The 14468-nt window shown below is 42.6% G+C and overlaps 1 protein-coding gene across 1 annotated transcript in view; it reads left to right on the top strand.

Moving 5' to 3' along the window:
• The window catches only part of LOC112572298, a 31659-nt gene that overhangs the window by 16049 nt on the left and 1142 nt on the right, over positions 1-14468 (top strand). Inside the window, exons 2-7 of the mRNA XM_025251909.1 lie at positions 7068-7376; positions 7662-7751; positions 10282-10445; positions 10774-11150; positions 11636-11930; positions 12859-14151. Of these exons, the coding sequence (XP_025107694.1) occupies positions 7100-7376; positions 7662-7751; positions 10282-10445; positions 10774-11150; positions 11636-11930; positions 12859-14151 (2496 nt within the window). The 5' untranslated portion in view covers positions 7068-7099. The remainder of the gene's footprint in view (positions 1-7067; positions 7377-7661; positions 7752-10281; positions 10446-10773; positions 11151-11635; positions 11931-12858; positions 14152-14468) is intronic.

Genomic DNA, 14468 nt, shown 5'->3' with positions numbered 1-14468 from the left:
AAGGGATCGTGAGTAAATGTTCATGGGCTTTGTGGTTTTTATTTTATTTATTTTATTGTCCTCCTTTCAGTAAGGTTTTAAATTATTTTATAAACTTGTTTTTTTCAAGTGTATATTTTTTTTTTTGTCTCAAGCGAGGTCAGCAGGCAGTAACATCACATGGTTGAAGGCATTTGTCTTCTCGATATCTATATATATGGAATATGTGTACTAAAAACTATCAAGCACTTTAATGTAGTAAAACAAACACACACATCCCTCTGTCATTGTACAAATTTATCTTCCTGTACTTTACTGTTTCTTTACCTTTTTGTTGCTTTTTTTATTTTACAATTAAAAAAAAAATGTTCAAAGACTTCAAACCAGAATTGTTAGTCTATACATACTCGAAAAGTTTCACAGGAACAACAATCTTTAATCTTCTTATGCATCAATCTCATTGGATTTTATTTTGTCATTAATACTTCCATCATCTATTAATTTCCCGTATCAGAGCCTCGTTCGACCACTTTCTGTGATCTTCTGTATACCAACGATAAATGTCTCACAGTGTGTGGCCGCAGGGAGGTTTCTTCTATTGGCTGTCGAGAGCTCGGGGATTACGCTGTCTAGCAACTGTTATTTAGGTTGGCGGTCCATCCCTCGATGACGTCTCGGAAAGCCAGAAATCAAGAAGGCCCAAGGACTTTCAACTACCGCTGGCTAAATGGATGCCCATTTTTACGCCGTGTCTCAGGGAGGAATTCAATCGGATTGGGAGGAAAACAAGTTTTGCGTCTTGGCAGCGGCTGAGGACAGACAAACATATCTTCGAGGCCAGGAAGAGGATTTCTCGCATATCCTGCCATGCGGAAATTTATCAACAGACACACAATTCTGCGACATTTACACACACACAGGGACGCATGGACAGACCCACGCAGACAAGCTTTCCTACTCTCGCTCTTTCATCCTCCCTCCATCCTTCTTTCATTCACTCGTTCGTTCGTTCGTTCGTTCGTTCGGTAAGTCTTTTACTGGTCTTCTTGCCAAGAATTACTACCCAAGCAAATATTCTTCAAGGATTACTACTACAGGCAAGTACTCCTATGGGCAAGGATTAATACTGCAGGCGGATACTTCTGTGGGTTAGGTCCAGCTGATGTCAGTCTCCACATCACTTTGGCATGGACTCTCTGTCTCTCTCTCTCTCTGTCGCCGCGAAACTGTTTTCCTTGGAAATTTCTTTGGAGTCTCGCGAGAACTATCTTAAGCGAGGCCTTTGAAAAGATGCTCATCTTTGATCTCGAAATGGAATGGCTTGTCATCTGCACGTGAGGTCTTGCAGTGCGGAGAATACTTATTTTTCGAGCCGAGATTTCAGTCTCTCCTGGTTTTATGACCTGTTGAAGAGAGGAGTGAACAGGAAATTGCTCCAGCATCAACCCGCCATTCCGAGGTTACATAAAATGACTTCAACAATAGTATTCTGAAAAATTCTAGTTGAAATTCTCTAAAAGCATTCACTTAATTTCATTCTCCCCAAAGCTTTAACTACTTCTTGTACAGTTTTCGTCTGCAGCTGTTGCATTCAAACAGATAAGAAAATAATGCTTAAAGGTAATTGTCTTGTTGCATTAAGATGCATAAAGTCTAAAAGGATTCAGTTTAACGAACTTTTTTTTCAACAGTTTTCTTCTTTGTAGTACATAACATGCCTTTGGCGAATTTCTGTTTCTTTGTGTGGAGAAGGGTGGAGGAATGAATGGGTAAGTGATGGTGGACACCAGAAGGTGGTGTTCAAGTCCTCAAAGCTTTCCATCACTCCCAGCGCACTTCTGCGAAAATATTCTCCACATCATCGATGATGACTCGTGACAAAAAAAAAAAAGAGTGTCATTTCGTTAAAAATAAACTAGCGCGGTAATTCAAAGTGGAGTAATTATTAGTAATTTTCTTCTTTACAGCGGTGAGTGACTTTGCTGCTCTTCCCTGTCGATATTTGTAGGTGCTGGTCCCATTTTGTGTCATGTTCACGCGCAGTCTGGGAGTCCGAGTGCCCTTCCCCTGGCAGATGCAGTGTCTCTCCAATTATCGGCCCCTGCGAGGGACTGGCAGCCACCTCGGCAGATCCGGACGTCTCGAGATGCCGCGAGATTTTGCAGGATGCCAGAGCGAGACGCAAATGGAAAAGGAGATGAAGATAGAGCTGCAGCTAGCTGGTTAATCGACTAAGAATCGGCTGCAGCTCCATCCTCTCGGGAATCGTCTTCCCTCCTACCTGCAAAAAGACACTAAATCCAGTAGCGAGGCTGGAAAGACGGAAAAGTTATTTTACTTGAGTTTTTTTTTTTTTGAAACTTTGAAACGTCTTCGCTTCGGGAAGACAATCAGTCTTAATACCTTCTTAGCAGCCGGGCAGCCAGGGTCTTACCTACATTCAAGACTGTCCTTCTGTTGGTGCTCGTTGTGTGTTGATGATATCGATGGTCTGTGACGTGGATGGTGTCATTGCTGTGGTATAGAATATTGAAGCTTGACTGCTGATTGCACTACTAGCGGCATTCTTCAGATTCCATCAGGAAAATTTCAGATGGTCTCATTGCCGGCGTTTGTCTTCTTTCTCCATTTCTCTTTTCCTATCACGAATTATAGAACATGTGTTTTAAAAACATCTATTTTCACTTTGTTCTCGCTGAGTTCTCTCAATTTTCGCTGTTGTATCAAAGCTGTTGAGGTTCTTTCTTGAAATGATTTAATGTGACACTTTTACTCATCACCTTAGTCATTGGATATTATTGGACTTTATGGTCTATTAAGGTGCATGTTTTTCACATAACTAGGTATGAGATACTGTTTCCTCAAATCCTGAGTTCTCGAAACACGTGTACAAGCATCAACACGCAAAGAAAAAGGTCAAAAATGAAAAAGTCAAAATTTTACACGAATAGGTTTACGATGTATCCCATTAGCCAATGGGAGAACTGGACAATCGTGACGAGGTAGAGACACTAACATACTATCTAATACTCTGTATCAACGTTTTGGTTTTATCTTTCATCTGTCTATTGTCTTACTTTCTCTATTATTTATCATCAGATAATCTTCTTTTAAGTAGTAGCATTAGCATGACAGTAGCATTAAAATTTGAAATGAAACTCAGCTAGAGCTGTATCGACTTTCCTGTTTTCTTCGGAAAAAAAAACTCAATTTGGCGAATGGCGTGTTTACGGCTGTAATCTGGGACAAGAAAATTAGGTGCAGAATAAAAACGAGAAGATGGTCTCAATCTAATTTCCTTTCAAAGACGATACCTAGCCCCGTAATAAGCAGTCTCAATAAAAGGATTTTTAAGATTTAGCAAGCCAGTTCGGAGACCAGCAAAGACTAGCAAGCAGTTGTTTCTAAAGAACATTGTGATAGCCAAGCAGAGGACACAGATGTATAACGCAACGGTCAGTTCGGAGATAGTCATTGATTCCAGGTCATCGCATGAACAAAGTCTTGTCAGAACAAGGAATATTAATCTTCAAGATTCCTAGACTCCAGGCGATAGAGATACTGGCATCAGCTTCGTAATGGATGGGAACCAGGGGTGTAAGGGGGCAGTTGTCTCTTCAAAAAAAAAGATTCTGATGGGCAAGAAATTTTTTTCCCTCACCAACACCCTTCACACACAAGGTCCACGAACAAAAAGCTTCCAGTATATAATTTAATCCTGATTAAATTAAAAACAGTAAGGTCTCAGTATACTTTTCCGATCAATACATCATTTGGTAGAAAGAATTCTAAGCCTCAATAGATATATAGGCACTCACATTATTGCCTTTGACCTTTGTAAATGAGGTATTGCTCTTTTTAAAAAAAAAAATAAGAAAAATACTCCCGATGATTCTTAGCATTCTACTGCTGTCTCAGAAGAACTTTTGCTTGGGGTTGCACTTAAAGTTGAGGATATTGTGATCCATAAAGAAGACAAAAAATGGTAGCTCCATCTCCGACCAGACAACGGCGTCATAGACACACGCAACTGGAGATGTTGATGGTGTGGTCTCCAGAGACAGGTTTTCCTTCACTGACTCTGTATTTGCTACCATCTCATGCACCATGGTGTAGGCCGAGGGAGGGACGCTTATTGATGTGTTCGATCGCCTGCTGCACGTGAAACTGTGGTCTCTGTTACTGACTCCCTGCACTCACCACAGATGGAGGAGAGGATGGAGGACAGGAGAGCTGTTTCAGATGCAAGCGATTGACACAGTCTGCAATTAACCTCATTTCATCCGCGTCTTACTTAATTTTTGCCATCATATTCACCAGCAGAGAGAGAGAGTAACAACATGTGTGTGTGTGTGAGAGATTGAGTTCACTCATTCATATCACATATCTATGCGCCACTTGATTATATTGAATGTGTGGGGGAAGGGTATGGATGGCAGAAGTCATCCCTAGTAATGACAAACAGTGCACGTGCGGGATCCATAGCCCCGTCATCTGCATTCAAACCTGGCCAGTCACGTGACATCGCCACAGACGGGTAATGACGGAAGTCATTCAGCATATCATCCACGTTGGCTGATATTAGCATGGGTGCTCTATCAAACCCTGACAGCAGAGACAAGTGAACAAAAAATGTTGGGTGTTATGGTTCTGGAAAAACACTTTATGCGCGAAAAGCGAATATTTCTCCAAAATAAAAGAAAACAAACAAACAAAAGGCTCTTACCGTTTTCTTTTTGCTTGTCAGTAGGAACTCTGTAACGAGTCCCGAGCGAGTTTCCTCGACAGAAAGAGAAAAATGTTGCTCACAGTTCTCTTGTACAATGCATAAACCTTAGGGAAATTAGGCCCCGGATGACTCGCAGACGCCTTCACTCTCCTCCCTCCTGCAAGCTGGTCTTTAAGCTGAGGCAGCATCCTCCAGCCAGCCACGAGGAAGTCCGTCCATCCAGCAAAAGACAAATAAGCCATTTGTAGCACTCGTTGAACTAGGTAGTCGGACACCTTCACCATAGTGGCTCTCATATATACACACACGCATACACATACACATACATACACATACACATACACATACACATACATACACATACATAAATATTTTTCTAAGCGTTTTGATAGTTGACGATACCTGAAATCTGTCAAAATACCTTTACTCTGATTCTAGTTAAATTCTACTTACTAAATAAAACCTGTAGTCGGTTCTAGAAGCACGCTCCATAGCATGTCATCGTCATCATCAGCAGCAGCAGCAGCAGCAGCAGCAGCAGCAGCAGCAGCCGCAGCAACAACAATAACAACAACACCAGTGACGTGTGTTGATTCATCTTATCACAACACTCGTTTTGTTCTTCCCGTGAGACTGAGCTACTTTCATCCTCACGAGAACTTGTTCTTTGTCCCGAATTTATCTTTCCCTCTACTTCATATAAAGGCTTTACTGTCGGCATTTGGCCAGCCTGTGTTTTGCCGCCTTTGCTATATAACACAAATGTGAAAGGGAACAACAACAATTCCAATATCTAAACACAACCCAGATGTAGTGGAGATTTGTTGGAAGGGAGAAGTTTTGAGCAAACAGGAAAAAAAAAAGAAAGCAGTGTTAGTTCATATCTCCGTTAATGTCAGGTGTCATTTTATTGAAAGCCTACATTGGTGTTTTGGAAACTTTTTTTTTCTATCCAGGTTCATCTATTTTGCTTGGAAAGCGCTTCAGTGTTGTTCTTGTTTATTAAAGATGCGAAGATTGTATAAGTCCTTTATTTTCATCGGTTTATACTTTATTCTCTAGTTCAACGATGCATAAGCCTGGGAAAGACACACACAAACTCAAACACATATTCACCTCATCCGACCCAACCTTATCAAACACACACACACACATGTACAAACAGCACCACCACAAACATCACCACCACAAACAGCACCACCACAAACACCACCACCTCTCGTGCCGCTCGTTGCTACGGGGGCGTGATGGGACGGGAGAAATGGCCGTGCAAAATAGCCCCATTCCTTCATTAACATGTTTGCTTGATTGGATGCCAATGGGCCGGCCCCACTTCTGTCGTTTGATTACACTCTTTGAAAGGCTGCTGTCCTCAGCAGCGCTCCCACAAGCTCCTCAGCCTCCCACAGGTCTCGCCTGTCACTCTGAAGGTTGGCTGTCCTGGGTTCAGCTCTCGTCTCCGGCACGCTGTTCTTTCTCTGCACGTGACATCTGTTTACAGGGCTGGTGTAGCCATCCAGGTCTTCCTCACAGAAACCTTTTGTTGAGAACGATGCCATGATGGCAGGACCAGTGGGTTGGCGCGCGCGCGCTCGCTCCACAGAACCAGCCAACCGCGTGCTGATGATGGTGGCGTCACCTCGCGGACCCGCTGGTGTGAAGAAATGATTAAGTCCCTTGGTGGGTCTCACTGCGGCCGTAGATTGCGGGGCTTGCGAGATGGGGTGGAATGGGAGAGGAGGGTACAGTGCTACAGCGGGCTGTGGGGGCTTTCTCTCCTCACCCTCCTCCTACCGGAGTCTGTCGAGAGGTGAACGTAAATGTCTGCTTTCGGGAAATTTTCACACCGCAGCCTTTCTCCAGGCTAATGCAGAATGTCAGGAGGCGGGGTAAACGCAAGGAGGCACGGGGCATCTTGGGCGGAACGAAACTTTTCTTCTGCTTCTTTCTTCTTTTGGCTTTCTTTATTCCTTTATTCTTTATCAAGCATCTTCTAGAAGTTTGCATAGCATTTGTTATTATTTTTTTCTTTCTTTCTACGACATGACTGTTCTTTTTCATCTTTGTCGTTGTGGTCAATCAGAATATGTCATGCTATTCTCTCTTTCTCTAATTTTTTCTAATTTCAATAATTATTATGTGTTTCATTCTTGAACAGGACAGCAAACCTATTTTAATGTAAGGTGCGTTTGCAAACCTTTTCGCTTTTCACGAACATCTAATCATTACATCGTGTGAAGTGTTCTCAAAGCTTGCATTAGAAAAGGTTTCTACACAGTTTCTACACCAACTCTTTCCTAATGACTACACAACGTGAGATAATCATTACCTTTACAACAGTGTTTCCCTCCTTTTGCAGGACCTGAAGCATCTGGGCGCTGAACGCGCAACATGGATCCTAAGCACCGTGTTCGATTCCCGCCCTCCGCCAGCTTCTCCATTTTTCTCGTCCTCAGCGCATTCCTCGCTGCACGTGCTGTAGCTGTGTCCGTGGAGCCTGTTCTGACCGTTCCTGGCGAGTACAACATCGTGCTCCTTCTAGATATTTACGAAACGTCACCAACAGCCAACAGCACGTGCACAGAATCGAACCCAGCAGTCTTTCCCGTGCTGCTGAGCGCCGTGAACTTGATACAATGGCTGGAAGCGGAGACTAACATAAGTATGGGTAAGTAAAACTCTCCTGGACCCCAACAACACACTGGGACAACAAGCGTCTGAGTGAATGAAGCTCACTCTTGTGTTTAATTCTTGCAGATGAAAGATGTGATATCAATAAACATTTCAATGTTTATTTTATTATTAAGTGTAAATAAATTACAGTCAGTCAGTAGTCATAATGTACACATAACTCTCATTCTCACTTCACAAGCTGTAGACAGAGTTATGTCATCCAAACACAGGGAGGAGATATCTCGAGTGAAGTGTTGTAATATTGGAATTATTGTGGCAGGACTGGCTGTGTATGATATCTGCGGACCTGTCCAGCGACTTCTTCGTCAGATAAACCGGATTCTGGCTGACGACTCTGTTACTCCTAGAGGTAAGCTCCTGTAGGAGTGAGTAAATAAACTGTAGAAGTAAGACGAAGGAACTGTATGTAGAATAATTTACATTGAGAGAGAGGATGTAGGGAAAAGAAACTGCGAAACTTTCTCATTTTTCAACATTTCTTTTCGTATATGTTGTGATAATTATTTATATTTAGCAGTAGATATGAACATCATCTCGTCTCCTCCATAAACACTACCTCTTGTGCATGAATTTAATTAGTTAATAATTTGCACCAACCTTAACAACGCCATTAAGTTTTTTGGTACCTCCTTCTCTCTCTCTCTCTCCCCACACACACAACACATTTGTGTCAAGCAACATATCTGAGAAAGTCACACTCTCTTTCATTCTTTTTCTTTTATTCTCGCTTCCCCCATCAAAACCGAAACTGATGGCTGGCTCCAGCCCAAACCTTTGATTGCCGTTCTTTTCACTTTATCACTTCTCCACTTGAAGGCTTCCTTGTGGAAGGGATTTCAGATTTCACGGTGAGGTGAATGATTGCAGGAGAGAAGGGCTGGAAAGTCAAAGTTCTCTCCCCATTTTTTCTTCTGTTCGTCTTGGGGAAGGTTTAAAGAGTAAACACTACATTTTTTTTGGACAATTTTTGCTTTATCGAACAAAAAAAAAAAAAAACCGACTTAATGCTGATGGTCATCTGGCTGGAGGACAACGACAACAACAAGCGATTAAGATCACGTGTGGAGCTAAACATCTTCCCACCAAGACCAATTTGGTTCGCGACAGGCTGCCCGGACAAGATCCTTCACGAACAGCCCCCATGCCGACCAGCAAATTGCGATTCGGATTTCTTTCTCTCCTTCTCTCCCTGCGCATGACAGTGTGACGTCACATGGTGGCTGGCACATTTCAGTTACAACCCGCCACCCGCCTTGTTTACTGCGTGCATCTGATCACTAACTCGTCAATGGGCGGTCAAAGGTCAAAAGTTGATTTACGACTATCTCTGCAGCTGCTATGTCGAATAAAAAAAATGTAGCAATTTTTGTTTACCTTCTCAAAAATGTTTGGCGAGCGGTTATTACAGACAAACATAATGAAGCTATCGGTGTTGGTCAGCTTTATTCGACTTGTCGTACTGTGTGCGACCAGCTTTTTGTAGATTCTCGTCCTCATTGAACCACTAGAGGTCGATCGTTTTGTTTGATTTTTGTTTCGCTGTCGGTTCCTGTTCCACTGATATGCAACGGATTTTATTGTTTATTCACATCATCGCCATTTATACTCTCCAGTCTCCTCTGTGTGTGTTGATTAAACAACATGTACAAACAAACAAATATGAACAAAGAAAAAAACCAATAAAACGCTTGTAAAAGTAACAGGCATTTGAAATCATTTGTTCCCTCAGCAGTCCAGATGCTCAGTTAGAGGGGAATCATCATCAATTGTCAGTTGTGTGTGATGATGATGATGTACGTGTGTCCTACGAATGCCCGAGATGTAAGATTGAATGTTCTCAGCTTTCCTATGATCTCATATCTATAATTTTTGTAACTGAGTACACTTCCCGTCCATTATTGTCCACTGGGATTAATAAAATTTGTCATTTTTATTGTAATCAAAAAGGGTCATGATGACATGTCATTAACTTCATTCTATACCATAGTGTCAGAGGATGCATTTATACATGAAGATGTCAGTAGATGCATTTCTACATCAACGTGTCCATAATAGCACTTGTATATCCTCGTGCCACTCACCCGAGTAATTCGCAGACTCCAGCCTCCTCCCAGTCTGTGATGTACAGACCCAGGCACAGCTGCTGTTCACACGCTCGCCCAACTCTCTCCTCCTACAGAGTGGCTCTTCCGCTAATGTCTGGCAGGACAGCGGCCTGGCACCCTAATCCCCATCAATTTTCATCCACCCTCTCAGTGAATTTCCATCACTCTTCTCGGCCTGCAGGAAAAAATGGCAGCAAACTTGTTTACCCTTTCACGTGGAGGAGAGACAGGGCGAGATGTGAAGACGTCAAGGGACCCAAGCTACATCACGGTCCTCGGTCTCCAACACCTTTCTGATACTCTCCTCTGACATGGAGTAGATAGACTTGTGCTTGAGCAATGACAGAAAACCTTGACTTCATTCAGGGGCAAAGGTTATCACCTTACATATCACCTTACACCCTCAACCCGTGATAGTTCTCTAAGCTCTGACAGCTTCTGTAGGACACACGATGAAGACAACACGTAGAGAAACATCTGATCAGTCCAGACAACTCTTGCACAACAATGGGCAGTTAAAAATGTTTTGGTTTGACAATCATTATTTTCTGTAAAAATAAAACAAACTTCTCGTGAAATGAGAGCTGAGTCATGAGAAAAGCTATCCCATGGACATTTCTTAAACTAAAAGCATCCTGGGAATCAACAACCACCTGGAATGAAGAAAATTGTCTGTAAATAAATACTTATCATGAAATCGTATCTTTCTATATTGTAAACTAATTTTAAACAAAAGGAAACTGCCTATTCTGTTCAATTTTGTGACTGTCCCAGCTATTATCACTATGACATCACCGGAAACGGCTTCGGCAGTCGCAGATGTCCTGCGCCACACTAATGTGCAGCATGTTGACGTCACTTCCGACCCACTGGAAGACAATGTCATCATTCGCGACAATCACTACACCATCTCGAACACGCCGCGAGCAAGGGTCGAGGTAGGCTTCCTTGCAGACATCATCGGGCTCCGAACCACGAAACGTAGCATCTCTGTTTACCAAAATGTCAATGATTCTTTCAACAAAAATTGACAGTAAAAAACAATTTTCCCATTTATTTTAGACCTTTATTTTATTGTTTATCAAATGATAACACTTCTAGAAATTTTTACATTTGATTTGCTAACATATTTTTATAATGAAATAATGAATATTAATAAAGAAGTTTAATTATGAGCGTTTTCTTTCTATGTTAACGGAATATAATCAATAATTGTCAGATCAGTGTGATGAGGAATTAAGCAAACTTTTCATAATCTTGTTTCAGACGACAATAAGACTGTTGGGCATATTGCGTATCAATTACTTCCGGGTGAGTGTCACGGATAATCACGTAGCCAGGACGGAAGCAGCGTTGTTCCGGTCTCTGGTTCAGCAGTCGGAGACTCTGTGTGAAGCCACTTTTCCGGCGCCAAGCGGAAGTGATTACCCCTTGCTGCTCTTCACTGGAAATGCCCACGGGGATAACGAGGCTAACGAGATAAAAACGGGATTTCAGAGGTACGCGAAAGTTGTCGTCGTCGTCGGAGACCACGCTAGTGTCGTCAGCAATGATGTCAGACAGACCATTGTGTGGCTTCAGAATGTGCTGGACGTGACGCCGGAGGAGCTGATAGACATCTTTCAAAATCCTCCCATATCCACGTTAGTTTTATTTTTTAATGCTTAAAATTATTTGTTATTTTCTGTTGGACACCTTTAAAATTTTCCGTCAGGAAGTCGTTACCAACAAATTTTGTATATTTCGGGGTGTATTCATAGGCCTGTCTTTTATTTTATTTCATTTTTACCCAAATTTCCTTCGTATTTCATTCACATTTGTTTATTTTTTTCTGTTTTATGTTTTATGTTTTTTATTATTTATTTTACTTTATTATTTTTTTTTATTTTTGTTATTTTACCTTTTCTTTTTTTTTTTTTTTTTTTTTTTGCTTCTGCGAGCACAAAAGGTATTTTGTCAACATTTCTTGGCTAATTTTAACACATCCATCTTTGCTTCCGACCATCTCGGCAATCGATGAAGGAGGATAAGACTTTTTCTTTAACATTGTAACAATCGCTGCATCTGTCTGACTTTGGTGAATATCTCTGTTTTTTCAAAATCTAGACTCCATGTTTGTCTGTTGCAGCCTGCTACACCTGCGTCAGCCGCTCTGCTCGTCCTACCACCTCGCCGGTGACGTCACAGCCAGTGACGCGTGTTCTCTAACGGCGCAAACTCTGAGGGACGTCCTGGCGGTGCGTGACGCACTCAGCATCCTCAGCGTCCACGCGCTCAGGCACAACGACAGCAGCGACACGCCGCTGGACCTGCTGCACAGCATGGACGCTGCCGCGCCGCTGTTCGAGGACGAGCTGATGTCGAGGACCGTCCGAGATACGATGTACAGGGTTAGGATTTCTGGTCCTGGGGCGCCTAGAGAGGTATGTGTACGTCACAGGAGTGCTAGCGGCTAGAGAGGTATGTGTACGTCACAGGAGTGCTAGTGGCTAGAGAGGCATGTGTGCGTCACTAGAGAGGTGTGCACACGTCACAGGAGTGCTAGTGGCTAGAGTGCGCACATGTCACAGGAGTGCTAGCGAAAGAACTTGCGGCTTCCAAGGAGTTCAGAAGACTGCTATTGTACTTACTGATGCTTGATCAAATGTCTTCGGCTTTGCATTTCTTTCATTCTTTCTTTCTTTCTTTCTTTCTTTCTTTCTTTCTTTCTTTCTTTCTTTCTTTCTTTCTTTCTTTCTTTCTTTCTTTCTTTCTTTCTTTCTTTCTGTGTTGATAGACCTCCACTTTCAGTTTGGAAATGTTTCAGCTTCAAAGTATTCGGAGAAGGGATGTAATAATTAATTGCTATTTCGATTTGTGCTACTGCTTCTACTCTTTCTCTCCATACTTCTGCTCTTTTGCCTCCTTCTCTACCAGCTAGCACCATCATCACCTCCTACCACAAGTACGACCTCCTCCTCCTCCTCCTCCTGGTCTGCTTCGTATTGATCAGACTTCTTGATGATCAATCCACAGGAACAAAAAAAAAAGTTTTTGCTTAAAAAAACCGTTTGTCAAATAACTTTCATTTAGCATGTCATCTCCGTCCCTTAAAAAAAATCTGACAGGAAATTAACTAAAGAAAGCTTCCAAATAATGAAATAAAACAAAAATGTTTGCTCCTAACACTGGAAGACAGACTTCAGTCGTGTGACATCCCCGAAACATTTTCTCTCCCCCTTCTCTTCGTTTCTACCCTTCTGTCATTTTGTAATCATTTCTGAGATTTTCCGCATGGAGAATTTAAAATCACGTGTTTGTTTTCAGAGAAGTTTACATTTAATCCACAATTTGTTTGATTTTCTGTTTCAGACCGACAATTCGACATATTTATTTACTTTCCCGGAAGCGACTCTGAGAGTTCCTAACGTTTTACTTCAAGCTGACGTCAGCAGTTCTTGTGAAGTCAACTGTCATCTTTGTGATACCTGTTCACCCAAAGCAACCTCTGATGAGAAAATGATGGCGTCCGTGCCTCTAGAGTCTGCCAGTCTGATTGTAGTTGGAATCTTTCCTGTTCACACCTCACAACCCGGCGTCCTTCACGACTGCAGCACACCCAACCCCGAGGGTTACATGGCGGCTCTCGGTCTCTTCTCTGCAATAGAAATGTTCAACAATAAGACAAGCAGCAGCAATCTCCACAGTCTCAAGATCGGAGGGGTGGTGTTCGATTCTTGCGAGCATCGCCATCGTGTGAGCACGATTGTGCGGGACCTTGAAACCTGTTTCCTGAGTTACAAAGATCTTTCTGGAAATGAAGTGATTATTTCCCCATCCAAAGTCATTGCCTACGTCGCCTTCGCTTCCCCAAGCTTGCCTCTTGGGGTGGACAAACTATTTCTGGCAGCAAACGAATCTGGTTTCAGTTTCCGAGGTGATCAGAGAATAAAATTTGTGACCCTTGCTGCTAAAGTTCTGCTGAAGCTGGACTGGACTTACCTAACGGTTGTGGTGCCTGACGACAAGAAAGCACGAAATGAAATCCTGGAAACATTTGAACTCTACGACCTGTGCATCGCTCGGATCATCGACAGTAAAAGCTTTGTGGATAATAATACATCGCACGTTAGCCTCAGTGAGCTGACCAAAGGGAGACCAATTGTCTTTCTCACCGACGCCGAGAGCACGGAGAGCATTCTGGACAGAGTTATCTCCCGAAGCGGAAGGTCCAAGCTGACCTACATCTTCTTGCCGTGGAATGTCCAGGTCGCGTACGGAAGGTCAGCCAGAGTGTCGATGGAAGTCGCCATCCTCATCACTCCCCGCCCCCGGCAAACTTCTTCTACCCCACCGGTCCTCCACGACGAAAAAGTTGTGGATCCGTGGGAAGAGGAGTTCGTTTCTCACAGCAACTCCACCATTGAACAACTGGACACAGGGACACAGTCTGCATCCTCGGTGTCTCAGGCGGTGGGCTCACTCCTTTCGGCGTTAGACTCTGTATACAAGAACACATGTCCAGAGCAAGATGGAGTATGCAAGGCCTTCACCGACCTCAGCACAGTGAAAACAAAGGTTAACAAAAAACAACAAAAGGATTCCGTGATGCTGCAAGTCCTGGCTCTCAGACCCGCAGATGAAGACAGTTGGACAGAAACACAGGTATGGAACACATATGAAAACGAGGATAGACATTTTAGAAGTAACAAAATCTTTTATGGCAAGGAGAAATAGTGTCGCAAAAACTGCTCTGAAGCTAAACGGTCATCGGAGAACAGGTGCAGGAACAGCTAATTTGAAAAAGTTTTGTGCTAAATTATTTAGCATGGTAGAATGTGTAATTGCTAATGGCGAGGATATTTTCAGTATCATCTGAACACGTCCACTCTTATTAAAACAGTCGTTTTTGAATGAAACTTTTGCAACTTATAAGTTACAGAAGTGTAAGATAAAATTAACGCTTACGTTTTGTTATTTAT

Source organism: Pomacea canaliculata, linkage group LG9 (assembly GCF_003073045.1).
Source record: "Pomacea canaliculata isolate SZHN2017 linkage group LG9, ASM307304v1, whole genome shotgun sequence".
Classification (NCBI taxonomy): Eukaryota; Metazoa; Mollusca; class Gastropoda; order Architaenioglossa; family Ampullariidae; genus Pomacea; species Pomacea canaliculata.
The sequence above is the reverse complement of the archived record's forward strand: the minus strand, read 5'-3'. Positions and strand labels throughout refer to the sequence as shown.